Source organism: Pecten maximus, chromosome 1 (assembly GCF_902652985.1).
Source record: "Pecten maximus chromosome 1, xPecMax1.1, whole genome shotgun sequence".
In the NCBI taxonomy this organism is placed as follows: Eukaryota; Metazoa; Mollusca; class Bivalvia; order Pectinida; family Pectinidae; genus Pecten; species Pecten maximus.
In genome coordinates, this window is record NC_047015.1 from 21,980,351 (window position 1) to 21,994,762 (window position 14,412).

The 14,412-nt window shown below is 36.5% G+C and overlaps 2 protein-coding genes across 2 annotated transcripts; one reads left to right on the top strand and one right to left on the bottom strand.

Moving 5' to 3' along the window:
• Positions 1 to 166: 166 nt before the first annotated feature.
• On the bottom strand, positions 167 to 7,900 carry LOC117327692 (39S ribosomal protein L12, mitochondrial-like). Its single transcript, XM_033884805.1, has 5 exons — positions 7,715 to 7,900; positions 2,750 to 2,924; positions 2,291 to 2,359; positions 906 to 1,037; positions 167 to 396 (listed from the first exon to the last, which is right to left on the bottom strand). Exons 1-5 carry the CDS (start codon positions 7,771 to 7,773, stop codon positions 280 to 282), a joined length of 552 nt encoding a protein of 183 aa, XP_033740696.1. The 5' UTR covers positions 7,774 to 7,900; the 3' UTR covers positions 167 to 279.
• LOC117327685 (translation machinery-associated protein 16-like) lies at positions 7,795 to 12,289 on the top strand. Its single transcript, XM_033884793.1, has 2 exons — positions 7,795 to 8,024; positions 11,482 to 12,289. Exon 2 carries the CDS (start codon positions 11,494 to 11,496, stop codon positions 12,067 to 12,069), a length of 576 nt encoding a protein of 191 aa, XP_033740684.1. The 5' UTR covers positions 7,795 to 8,024; positions 11,482 to 11,493; the 3' UTR covers positions 12,070 to 12,289.
• Positions 12,290 to 14,412: the final 2,123 nt, after the last annotated feature.

Below are 14,412 nucleotides of genomic sequence, written 5' to 3' on the forward strand. Positions count from 1 at the left end.
TGACCTTTGGACCTGAAAAGCAATCCAAACAAGAACTTTTGGCACGGAAGATCTGCATGGAACTTGAGTTATAGCAATGAAACCTTTCTTGGACTACAACGCCGACATAGTGACACCTGTTGCCTGCTCTTTGCAGGCGACACAATAAAGTAAAACAACAAAAATAATCAATACAAGTCAATTTTATATCACAATTTCACAACTATTCAAATTTCATACTAGAGTGAAAATACCAATTGTTAAGTGAATCAATGTTAGTCATCAGTCCGCTCAATTTCTCTACATAACTTCCACTGATGCTCCGACAGCCTCCAATGCTTCCTTCATTTTTTCTGCTTCATCTTTAGAGATGCCCGATTTCACCACCTGTGGTGTAGACTCAACAAAACTCTTTGACTGAAAAAAAAATAATGATAATACATTGGACCACTAGATTGTAAGAATGGAGTTTTAGATTCAACATTATACCATTCTCTTTTGACTATTATTATAAAAAATTATTTTAAGTGCTGCCCACCCCCAATGTCACGCTTATGCATAAGAACAGTGCTCTTCCCCTCCCCCTCATGTCACACTTATAAATAGAACAGTGCTCTCCACCATTCACACTTATAAATAGAACAGTGCTCCCCTCCCCAAGTCATACTTATTAATAGAACAGTGCACTCCACCATTCACACTTATAAATAGAATAGAGCTCCCCTCCCCAAGTCATACTTATTAATAGACCAGTGCTCTCCCCCTCCCCCAAAGTCACACTTATACACAGAACAATGCTCCTCTTCCCCAAGTCATACTTATTAATAGAACAGTGCTCTCCACCATTCACACTTATTAATAGAACAGTGCTCTCCCCCTCCCCCAAAGCCACACTTATACACCAAACGATGCTCCTCTTGACGTACCTGTACTAAGTTGAGGCCACAAATACTCTTGATCTCTTTAATAAGTGCAATCTTTTTACCAGCATCAAAAGCCTTTAACTTAACATCAAATGATGTCTGTTCCCTTGAGCTTTTGACTTCCTCCTCTTCCTCCTGTAAAGACAATAAGATCGTGCTTATTATACCACACGGTTGCTACATTACAAATGTATTCAATGAGGTTATATATACAGATCTTGGGGGTTTCAATTATTTTAAAGATATAACAACGACTGAGTCAAGTCACTAGGGGTGGGGGAAAAACCCTAGAGCCTATTTTCACAACGGAGTCTTGTCTATCTCTTGATGCCCAACAATTTTGTATATGGTAAGGGGGTGGGGATCTCAATGGTTTCAAAAATAAAAGATGTTAAATGCGATATAGCCAAATTGCTCCCCTTTGCCCTGCTACTCAGGCTGCTGTAGTGTCAGCCCCATCATTTGTGTAAATATAAATTCCAGACACCTAGAGATGTTACCACTGAAATATCAATGAAATATATTGCTTAGTTCCAAAGAAGAAGTAGTTAATATCAATATTGCGAAATGGACCTCTTTTTGCCCTGCCCCTAAGGCCTCTGAAGGGTCAGCCCCACCATTTGTAAAAATCTGAATCCCAATCACCTAGGGATGTTACCACTGAAAGATAAGTGTCATACTTTGCTCAGTTCGAGAGAAGTCGTTAATATCAATATTGCCAAATGGACCCCGTTTGGCCCCGCCCCTCAGACCCATTATTTATTTGTGTAAACCTGTATCCCATCTACATAGGTATGTTTCCTACTTAATTTTGTTCAATTCTGATCAGTGGTCAAGAAGAAAATGTCGATTTTTGACAGACTGACACCAGATGCCACGCCACAGTATGGCATAAGCTCACTTTGGTCTTTTTCTCATCCAAATTGAGGTCAAGCAAAATTGATTACTAGACCAACTTTGAAGGGTTATACGTATTTTAATTCTCGGATAATACTAGATATGAAATGAGTGCAAGACAAGCCCATTGTTTAATACAGATTATTAAAACAAGAATTCCACGGAGGTGGATGTCTCGCCTGTGCAGAAAGTTTAACGATTACCAGAGTTATTGCATTGAAACCGATTTTCTATTTATAGTAACACAAATTATCAGTAGCAAAGACCTTGATCTTTGACCTCTGGACCCTGAAAAGCAACCCCAAGCAAGCACTTGTGGTACCGGTAAGAAAGATCTGCATGAAGTTTGAGTTTAATCGACCCAAGGGAACTTGAGTTATCCCACGATAACAAATTTTCTATTTTTAGTAAGTGACCTTGACCTTTGACAGGGTGCAAAAAAGCTTTTCCCTGTAAGGAGTCTATGTTGGTATGTAGGGGATACAATGTACCTGAACTGGGGGTGCAGGACCAGCACTAGCCATTGACATAATTGGAGCATCTTGAATCTTCAAAGTTTTCTGAAAGAAAATCAACAAGGCAATGTCATCAATATTAAACATTTTACGTCCATACTAGAGAAAGAATATCGCAATATAAGATCAATTGTCTTCATTCTCTTAAGCAGCATAAAGGACAGGTTTTGTGTGCTGAATATCACACAATATATAATTATTTATTATATAATTTTCATCCTCTTTATCAACAAACAGAACAGGTTTTCTGTGCCTGATCACCTTGCTATGTACCTACTGGGGGACTGGATTCTAATTACTTAGAAGCCGATTATGAAAATTAAATCTTATACATCTGTCTATTGTTTTAAATATATAATGCAACATAAAAGCTTCTTGAATCTTGTCTCACACAATGTATATTATCTCACATTATCTTACTTCATTTAAGATTACCTTCAATAGTTCATTAAGTTCTGCTACTTCAAGCAGAGTCAGCTGACCAATGTTTTCCACAAGGTTTTGGATCTTTGGAGAGTAGGATTTGTCTTCATGTGGACCAGGTAATGTGCATTGAGCCCGTTGTATACAACTGTTACATGCCTGAATGACTTTCTGCTGTCGTTGTAATCTGCAACCAATCATATAACATGTCAACTACATAATGTACTATGGTGGATTATCATCAGTTAACTATACATGATAGATTGTATTCTGGCTGATGAAATGGATCATTGGATTTTGCTTAACAAACTATTGCTTGGTCATAAAAAGCCAAATCCAACTCTACCATCATAAAACACAACTTATTCTCTTTATGCCAACCACGTCATGATGCCATGCTTCAACAAATTAACATTACAAATTAGATACATGCAACAGGAGGAATTCTTACAGAATTATTTCTGATGCAAGGACCTTTGTTTCTTCGGGGATCATTATCTGTGAACTTTGTTGTAGGGAGGATTTTGCGTACTGTATTAAATGTCTATATATCAATGTATCCAGATATATATCAAATCACCAGCCAGTTCGGAAATGTGTGTTAAACTAGTGTATTCTTCTCGAGTATTCTTTTATAGTTGACCCATTATGGTGTTTATCAACAGATAGTCAAGTACACAAATAACATCACATGTGTGCCTCGGTTCAAGTCATTGGTATAAATATGGATGTCTCATGTATACTGTGGGCAGTCGAACAGATTATTTACAGAGGTGTGCCATATTTTTCTGCCACATAGAGGTTGGACATAATTATAGATCTGATGGCTAGCTGGGGTCTCTATAAGCTCATGTAAGACTTGTTCGTGTGTGAATCAGGTCACTAGTGTGAGCAAAAGTAATTCTTATCAGGTCATATATTTCATTTTCCACATTAATCAATATCCACATTAATCAATATTGTGAACAGTATATTTTGGGAGTCTGTTATCTCTTTTTTAGCCGTAGATTTTGTCATTGTGACCACATGGGCATGTCTAGTCTTATATTTAAAAAAAAATAGCCAGAAATACCTGTATATAACATTATAGGTATCTCTGGCTACTTTAAATGTAAGAATAGACATGCCCCTGTGTTGTGACCTACTGAACCTGGGTTGACAACACAGGGGGATGCGGGACTTCGGGACACACAATTCTTGGAGCCCCGACTTGACCTACTACAACTTTATAGATCTTTCTAATTGTCATGTTGTTATGTCTATCACTCAATGATTAGACATTTCTTTTAGTCTTGCTTCTATAGACCTATGCATATTCCAGTCAGCTTATACACTAACTGAATGTATTTTCATCCAACTCTATATATATACTCGACCAGTTTTATTATTTCTCTCCTATATATATATTATATTTATCCATATATACACTCATGAAACTTTTGTATCTATATTCTTAGATTTTAGACTAATAACAATTGAGATTTGCCTGTATTCCAAATTACTTCCTTGGTACCTTGTTTATGATATAATTATCTATCGTTATAATCACATGACCTCTGTTGTAATGCCTAACTACATGATCACCTTGTAAGCTGTATCCTGATGCAGCCTGTCTAAAGCTGAAACATGTCAGCAACCAGCTATAGAAGAAATAATCCAGTCAATTTAGGGTTTAACCTTGACATACAATGTAATTACAACAGAATTTATTTTTTTTGTTTTTATAATTATTGCTGTTTGTGTTGCAACAGAAAAAAGTCTACCAAAATCAACTTTGGGAAAATGCTTTTCTCACCCAAATTGAGGTCAAGCAAAATTGATTACTAGACCAACTTTGAAGTGTTATACATATTTTAATTCTTGGATAATACTAGATATGAAATGAGTGCAAGACAAGCCCATTGTTTAATACAGATTATTAAAACAAGAATTCCAAGGAGGTGGATGTCTCGCCTGTGCAGAAAGTTTAACGATTACCAGAGTTATTGCATTGAAACCGATTTTCTATTCATAGTAACACAAATTATCAGTAGCAAAGACCTTGATCTTTGACCTCTGGACCCTGAAAAGCAACCCCAAGCTAAGCACTTGTGGTACCGGTAAGAAAGATCTACATGAAGTTGGAGTTTAATCGACCTGTGGGAACTTGAATTATCGCACGATAACAAATTTTCTATTTTTAGTAAGTGACCTTGACCTTTGACAGGGTGCAAAAAAGCACTCGTCCACTCATTCTGCATGAGTTAAATTTGACTGGACGAGTGATTGTCGTCGTGCACTCGTACCTGGTGATGAGTAGATTTCAAAAAAAAATAATAAATAAATTACGCTTATAAATATTGTCTCTAGCATTTTTCCATTAAGTCTATAGAATTTTCTAAACAAATTAGCAAGTTGAAGTATGATTTAATCTTAAATAAAGAGCAGTTAGCCCTATCTCTATGATTGTTCTGCAGAAGCGTCTATGTGATACTGTGCCTAGGGATGGGGAAAGACCCCAGGGCCTATATTTATAACAAGACTATGTTTACACAGCATGGACATCAGTATTGTGAATTAATTATTATAATTATATCAATAATAAATTTGTGTGCAGTGAGCAAGCCCTCCTGCGTGAGGACACAATATTGTTCAGGGGGTTGATCCCAGGGCTCCCCATCCCTGGCAATCCCCTATCAATTATGTATATATATAACAATGGCATAGCTTAAGTATATATATATATATTAATAATGCTGGGGGAATAAAATATTTGAAACTGAAAAGAAAAATAAATAAATAAATAAATAAATTTAGCCAATGAAATAAGTTCATTTTTAGTTACGTAATTGAATAATGTATGAAATTTAACAAAGTTCAGTCTTGTAAATTCTATAATTGATTCCTTTCGTGTAAGTAAAAATTTAATTTCTCTAGTTTGCTTAAAAAAAAAAAAGCCTTAAGTTTATAAAATATTACAGAAAAGCCTTGTTTCCTCAGCTACATTTTGGATATTGTGGACATGGAAATGGGTGGGGTTTTGTGATGTTTATTGCCAGTTTTCCCCCAAAAAACTTGATAGGTTGACATCTTAAATAAGAACAGCATAACACATGCTTGTACAGTGAACAACGACGACGTACGTGATAATTTTTAATGAAAAGGCCACATTTCACTTTTGCAAACATTTTCCCATTTATTTATCCACTAATAACGTCGATGAATAACTAATTTTGTGTGAAAATGTTTCTATATACATGTTTTCTGAATAACCTATTTTCATCGGCCTTTGCACCCGGCAATATACACTAAGTTAGTAACTGTAATATTTTAAACGTATATCTTGACGGACCTACGAATGTTAATAGAGGCCTTGAAAGTCTTTGTCAAGTCTCGTCTGAAAACAATATAAAATCACAAGGTCCGTCTTTATTTCATAAACAAACAACGGTAAAGTAAAGAAGTAAAGAAGGGAGTCCCCCAAGGCTCTATAGTTGGACCTCTCATTTTTATTATTTTTATTAACGATATTTTTGCTTTTGTAGACACATGTAGTTTATACAATTATGCAGATGATAACACGTTCTCAAAGATATGTGATAATTGTTCACACTTAAAAGATTGTATAGAAAAAGAGAGCAAAGTTCTTATAGACTGGTTCAATTTTAATGGAATATTGAAGGGTAAGAGATAATGTGTGAAGAAAGTGTAAAACTGTTAGGCATAGATATTGATTTTCTTCTGAAGTTGATATACACATATCTCGCCTTTGCAGGAAAGCTTCTAAACAACTTGCTGTTTTAAAAAGACTAACGAAGAAAGGAAAAATTGCAAGTCTTTTATACTATCAAATTTTAACTATTGTCCGCTTGCCTGGCACTTTTGTAATCTTACAAACACTAGGAAAATGGAGAAAGTACAGGAGTGTGCTCTTCGTTTTATTGAAAATGACTATGTTTCCCCAGTTTCTGATATTCTAAGAAGATTCAAACTTGATTTTTTACATGTGACGCGTATCAAATATATGGCCTCTGAGGTTTTTAAGATTTTAAATGGTATATCGCCATCTATTTTACAAGGTCTTATTGAGAGGAAATAAGTTTTTTACAATCTTAGACAGGATAATCTGGTAAGGATTCCTAAGGTGAACACCTCCACTTATGGGAAGAGATCTTTTCGGTTTGCGGCCTCCCAGGTGTGGAACAGCTTGCCGAATCAGCTAAGATTAGTTGAGAATTACGAGTCTTTTCGGAGACTGCTCCGCACCTGGGATACCGATGTCTGTTCGTGTGCCATCTGTACTCACGGTGAAGTGTGAGTCGATCCCCCTCTGGAGTCCTTAGTCATTTTTTCACAGTGCAATAAGATAATATACTTTAAGTTAATTTTATGTAATAAACTTGTAAATTTCAGCTTTAATTTTTCTCACTGACAGGTCTAGTCTCTTAACACACACTATATTAGTGTATACTATGTCAATTTTTATTGTGTGCTATGTTAGCATTTATGTACATTACACTTTGATAGTGTTTTAATTTTTTCTTTAGCAACGCTTGTGAGCTTTACAAGAGTCCATTATTAAATACTATTTTTTGCATTAATATGTAACTGTGATAGAAATATGATTTAAATTTGTTACAATTTTTGCATGTACTCTGATTATGTTGATTTTACCCGTTTATCGCAAGAATAGCATTACAGTGCTAATGTTGACTTGTTATACAATATGGGACTTTAAATAAAATTTCTTGACTTGACTCTCTTGACTCTTAACGGTCCAACTGGTAGGACAGCTAAGACGGAAACGGCTAGTGTCAGTGCCCACATATAGGTCACTGCTTGTCCGAATTTTCTGACATCAGAACGCTTCGGATTAGGTCACTGCATGCAACAGTGCCGTTCGTTACATGCGTGGAGCAAAAACCTGAAGACTCTGAGCTCAAATCATGATGTAATGAGAACAATATTATCGATGTTACCTAATTTGTACATTGTTACCTGTGTATCTGTTTAGATAGACGAGTAGATAGTGAAAATACGCGCGACGAACTAAACATCTTTGCAAATCAACACAGCTGCTGGAAGGGTATAGTCGACGTCACTTCAATGTTTAGCATGCAGCACAGACAATCACGACAAGAAAAACATAGAGGTGATCTATATGTCAAGGTCCGTCCGTCCTCTAAAGTAAAAAGACTTTTCATTGGCTATTTTTTTCAGAAACTCTACATCCGGTAATAACACGTGCTGGCAAGGAAGGTTGTATCTTGACCATGATAATAGGCTAGCAGAAGCACAACAAGTAAAGGTAACCATGCAATCAGTATGATTATTTGGTAACGGTATGAAGCTCATCTCCTATTGTCACGGGTTCCCTATTTTCACGATAACTGAAAAAAAATGTCGTATGCTTAGAATTTTACCATTAGACTACAGTACAGTACAGTATCTGTAAGTGTAACGTTATATTGCCAGATAATATATGTTTAATTGTTTAAAGAAGTCTTTCGTGCTAAAAAAATTCCCAATACCGCTATTTTTCAGAAGTACTGCTTCGAAACATATCTCTAATGAGACGTACAAAAAGACATAAATCTCGAAAGAATTATGGCTAACTCGTACCCTTTCCAACCCGTACCCAAACAAACTCGTACCCAAAATTGGCGGACTCGTACCCACAATTGGCGGACTCGTACCCAACGTTGGCGGAGTCGTACGTAAAAGTGGCGGACTCGTACCCAAAGAAATTGGCGAAGTCGTACCCATCTTACAAAAATAATTCAAATGAAATTGACGTCCTTTAATGAAAAATTATATAGAATTAAATATATATATATCGGTGTACCTAATGAGTAGCCAGGGAGTGTCCAGTGACTTTTGCACGCCCAGGAATTCGTTAATTAATATGTTTTGATTATTTTTTTCTGTAACATACAAATTGTACTTATATCCAACATCGTGAAACATTTTATTGCAATCGGACGAGTGTATATCGATGTCCGCCTATTGTACTTATATCCAACTATCGTGAAACATTTTATTGCAATCGGACGAGTGTATATCGATGTCCACCTACTTGTGTTCAATGGGAGACAGTGACAGGCGACGAAAGCTATCAATAGGTCTCCGACGTAAATAACAAATTAGGTGTCGTGCTGTTTGTCCCACATCATCAGTTTGCTTATTTCTATTTCAATATAAAAAGAATATCCTGTTGCTACCAGAAACATAAAAAACAATGTCAGTTTAATACCAAATGTAATATTCTCCATCTTGTACTAATGCAACAACACTTGTGTTCTAGATCCCAAGAAGATGGTTCTAATCACACTGGTATCAGCCCAATAAGGTCGGATACAAAATAAAATCAGCGGCCTTTTAATGTTAGATATCAGGAACTTAAGATTTTTAATTGCATTTTTACTATCAAACAATCTTTAATATTCTTTATTATTTTAATTGAAATAGAAGGGTACGGGTTCGCCACACTAGGGTACGGGTTCGCCTGTTTTTGCGGGTACGACTTCACCAAAATGTGGGTACGACTTTGAATGGGTACGAGTTGACTATCTCCCTCTCGAAATAGAACTATAGAAATACTGATATCTGAATTGGGAGGTTCACTCGGAACTTTTAAACCATTTGAATGAACCGAAATGTGACAAGCAGCTGCAGCTTACGATAAAATCATGGATCATATGGGGTTGCGATAGCTAGGCATATTCAGGATGGTGTGCTCTTGCATGAACAGTTGTGCACTTGCGCATGCATTCTACAAATGGCATCCTCCATTTGTGCATAAACAAGTATATATTAAAGGACAATTTAGTCAAGTTTGTTTACTTTTTTATCATTTCACAAATTATTTCATGAAAGTGTACTTCAGTTCTCCTTATGAACTATCCTTGGTCATATATTGATACAAGTTTATGTTTTCCATGCGTTTTTTTAATTAATTGTAATGGGGATCATAATCGTATAACCATACGATTTATATGCAAATGAGCAAGTCGTCTCTACACACTTTGTATACATATGTGCAAGCACAGCCCTGTCTCGTGACTGTAAACAACATTGGTTTGCATTTTTAGCTGTTGGCGGATATTTTAACTATAGGTTGCGGGTCTCGTACCAAACGTAGACAGTGAATGGATAAACAAAATATATGGAGAATTACTGATAGGTCATGAATATAACAGATGTGAGTTTTTCGAACGGTTGCGACAACAATGAAGAAGTTCATACAGTTGCGAGCGAGTTTGCCGATACTTGACCTAGATCGGCCTACGGAGTAATGTTGAGGTGCAATATTTTTGTTCTGTACAACTTCCATTATCATAATTCCATTCGTACTTGTTATAAGTATTGTTCTGATTACGTCATGGATGAAATAAATCACCTAGATTGGTGTTAGCGTTTGTTTGCATTCGTACACAAATGAAAATACAATCTTTTTCTGCATACGTATCGGCCGTATACATGCATGTGTGTACACAATTACATGAACACGAATTCCAATTCGGCGACCCTGGAATAAACCTGTTTGGTCGATTTGAATTGTCAAAACAATAAATCATTATTGAATCTATCAATTATGATACATGTAACAACTGTTTGCCACGCATGTTGTTAAATCGAAATCCAAAGAAATAAGTATACGTCGGATCTACAGTGTCTCGTCACTTACAACCAACTCTGTTCCCGCCAGAGGGTGCAACAAGTTGCACTCTATTTGGAGTATAGCTATATTTGACGTGGGCTTTCCCAAAACTTAAACTGACCATAATGAAGAGATAATTATTGACCGCAAATGTTTTTGTCTGGATATATGTTTTATTGTTTCTGTCTGAATTATAAAAAGCATGCTTGACTAAATTGTCCCTTTAAAGTACACGGTGAGGTGTTTGTGTTCTTTTTCCAATGAAAAAAAAATGTATATGAAACAGGCTGGTTCGTGCTGTCATGGTTGTATCTTTGGACAAGACACTTTACGCTAATTGTTCTTGTCGTTCTGCAATGGGCCTCATGTATGTTCAATGAGATAATAAACAACCAATATGACCATAGGACAAAATGACCAGTAGGGTTACTAGCCCGAGTTTCCTCTGGCCCGACACCATGTCTGGTGTAGGGCCAGAGTGCACTGCTATATGAAAACTTGAATTTGATACAATAAAATCGGGTGTGACATAACACCTACCTTACATATATGGATAAATGAGATATTTATTTACCCCAGAATACCCATTTAGTCACATCTAGGTGTTTAATTCCGTCCGTATAGACTATGAGATTATGGTCCTTGTAATTGTGAGAAATTTGATCAATATCTCTCAAGGAATGATGCTGCTGCTATAATGCTGACAATGAATTTCTAAAAATAGAAATGGGGACCTTGACCCAACAACCCAGAAACTCTTCACTTTTCCTAAATATTATTGTCTTCTGTATTTGTGTGAAGTTTAAACAAAATCTGTTAAGGAATGAAGCCACATGAGCTCTGACAATGAATTTTCTCAAAATAGTTTGGTGACCTCGGCCTTGTAACCCTGAAACTCAAACTTGACTGAGATGATATGGTTCTTGAAAACGTGTTTGTAAAAATCACTTAAGGAATGAAACCACAAGGGTGCTGACAAACATTCATATTAATTTACTAATTTTTGTTATTTAACTCACCCACCCACCCCCAGTAGTGGACTAATAACCTTGGTAAAATATAAGTGCTATCTATTCAAATATTGTTCTTTCTTTCTTTTCAACAGAATCAGAGAATCATGCCTAAAGCACCTAAAGCAAAGGTTGGCCAGGACAAAAAACCTATCCACCCCAACAGTAGAAAAGCTCAGCAGCTGTCGAGGAAAGCTTCCAGAGACCAGCGACTTGGCATGAAGAATCTAAACACACAAAGAACAGAATTGTTGGCAGATAGATTTATGTGGTTTCAGCAAAATGCAAATTTAGAAGAAAAAAGTTTGAAAAAGAGTGAACTGGCAAGTCTATGCAAGAAATATTTATCAAGATTTGAAGATGAATTAGATCAGATCGATATTATACAGAATATTGGAAACCGACAAGGGAGGCAGCATGCATCTAGGGAAGCAGCAATATCACTGACATTGGACAAGGAGAAAAAGGAGTTTGAATCCAATGGCTTAGAATTACCTGACCTTATTAATGCTAAAAACTTTGATTATTTTAAAAAGTGGAATGGTGAAGTAAAATACCTGCAAAACATAAAATTAAGGAAGATAGCCGTTTCAGATTTAGCAGAAGAATGTGATGAAGACAGTTCAGAGGATCCACAAGAAGATACACAAATTGACGATCATAATAGTGATGAATCAAATTAATTCACAATGAAGTTATTAAAAAAAAAAAAAAAAAATTATTATATTGGTTCTGCAATTACAGTGTGGTTGGATACACATTTAACATTTTAATTACAACTCCTGGTATGAAGTTGTTTGATTGACAAAAAATTCTTTTTGTAGATCTGGGCTCCTTCATTTTTCAACAGAACTTTTTGAAACTTTGTAGTTTTATGTCACCCGAGATGAAGTCTTATACATGCAAGTGACTTATTGTGATTGCATTTATCCAACGGTTTCCATTGTAAACAATTAACATTTTCTGCCTACAATTTAAGGTCACGGGGGCAAATTAGGCCAAAATCAAGAAACCCATGAAGTTGGTATTGGGCAAATAGCATGCTGGAATGAAGGCCTACAAAATTCTGCAGTGCTAATTGTATGTAAGAATTGGGTTCGGACACACATTGGTACTGTTAAGTTTCGAAAATGAAATGAGTAAATGTACCCAAAATTGTCATTCACCTACACAAGGGCCCAATGGGCCCAAATCGCTCACCTGCAATGCAGTGATCTTTTCATATATGGATCCTGCAGTTATTTGAAAGCATGCTACAGGACCAATATAATGTCTCTCTGCACTTTGGCTTTTCACTAAAAGTCATTTAAAGATTTAAGTATACTTGATCGACGTGACCTTGAATGTGAGTCAGGGTCATTCATTTGAAAAAAACTTGGTAGCTCTTCACTCCAGCATGCTACCGACCCAATATTAACTCCATGGGACTCTTGGTTATTGAGAAGAAGTCGTTTCAAGATTTTAGCCTTTTTGACTCCTGTGACCTTGAATGAAGGTCAAGGTCATTCATTTGAACAAACTTGGTAGCCCTTCACCGCAGCATGCTACAGACCCAATATCAACTCCCTGGGACTCTTGGTTATTGAGAAGAAGTCGTTTAAAGATTTTAGCCTTTTTGGCCCCTGTGACCTTGAATGAAGGTCAAGGTCATTCATTTGAACAAACTTGGTAGCCCTTCACCCAACCATGCTACAGACCCAGTATCAACTCCCTGGGACTCTTGGTTATTGAGAAGAAGTCGTTTAAAGATTTTAGCCTTTTTGACCCCTGTGACCTTGAATGAAGGTCAACATTATTCATTTGAACAAACTTGGTAGCCCTTTACCCCAGCATGCTACAGGCCCAATATTAGGTCACTGGGCCTTTTGGTTATTGAGAAGAAATTGTTTGAATGTAAAAGTTGACGCCGGACGGACGCCGCGCCACAGCATAGCTCACTTGCCCTTCGGGCAGGTGAGCTAATAAACTGTTGTAAAAGTCACAAATATAATCATCTCATAGGATTATCTGCATGGTAATAAAATTCACAATTTTTAAAAACAAGAGGCCCATGGGCCTTAACGGTCACCTGAGTTTGGATATATTTTAGCACATTTGACCCTTGTGATCTTGAATAAAGGTCAAGGTCATCCATATGAACAAACTTGGTAGCCCTTCATCCCAGTATGCTACATACCTAATATTGTGTCTCTGGTCCTTTTGGTTATCAAGAAGAAGTCGTTTATTAGATTTTAGCATATTTAAACCATGACATTGAATGAATGTTAAGGTCATCCATTTGAACGAACTTGGTAGCCCTTTATTCCAGCATGCTACAGACCCAATATCAGGTCTCTGGACCTGTTGCTAATTGAAAAGAAGTTGAAAATGTAAATTGTTTAAGACGCACACCCGGACAAAAGGTGATCACAATAGGTCAACCGAGACTTTTGTCTCAGGTGACCTAACAACAAAGCATCTCAAGACTTTCACTATAAAAATTTTCAAGCATATCTTGGTCTTTGTAAAAATTTAAGCCAGCTCAACTCCTTTTGGTTATTGCCTCTCACTGACATTAACCCTCTGGCAGATCAGAATGCTGGTGATGGGCCAGGCTCTGAATTACCATTGTATCGATTATATGTACCATTGGAACTGTCTAGGTAATCATCACGATAAAGTTTGAACTATTTCCTACTGAAAATAACTACAAATTTCCAAAGAATTATTTTTCTTGTAAACTTAACTGATCCTGAGGGGCAATGCCAATCTCCAAATTAAAATTCACCATGCTAGCAAGAGGTCCATTAGCCCAAACGGTCACTGGAGTTCTTAGAAACGTAAGTGGACTAAATTTGGTCTGAAGCATCCTTTGGTGAAGAACAATTTCATTTAAACTGGGGGTCTGCTGAACCCTGCCATTCAAAGTGGATTTTGAAGAAATTGTTAAAAAAAAAAAAAAAAAACATATTGGGGCCCTGACCCTTGCCATTTATACAAAACGGGCTTCCAGTCACTGAAGAATACTTCAAACCACAGAAAATGCT

Excerpts from the sequence above, each read along its gene's own strand:
- LOC117327692 (XM_033884805.1), bottom strand. The coding sequence starts at position 7,773 with ATGTTTAGTTCGTCGCGCGTATTTTCACTATCTACTCGTCTATCTAAA. Across the intron at positions 1,038-2,290 it reads GTCCTGCACCCCCAGTTCAG|GAGGAAGAGGAGGAAGTCAA; the intron begins GTACATTGTATC and ends TTGTCTTTACAG. Across the intron at positions 397-905 it reads GTGGCCTCAACTTAGTACAG|TCAAAGAGTTTTGTTGAGTC; the intron begins GTACGTCAAGAG and ends TTTTTTTTTCAG.
- LOC117327685 (XM_033884793.1), top strand. The coding sequence starts at position 11,494 with ATGCCTAAAGCACCTAAAGCAAAGGTTGGCCAGGACAAAAAACCTATC.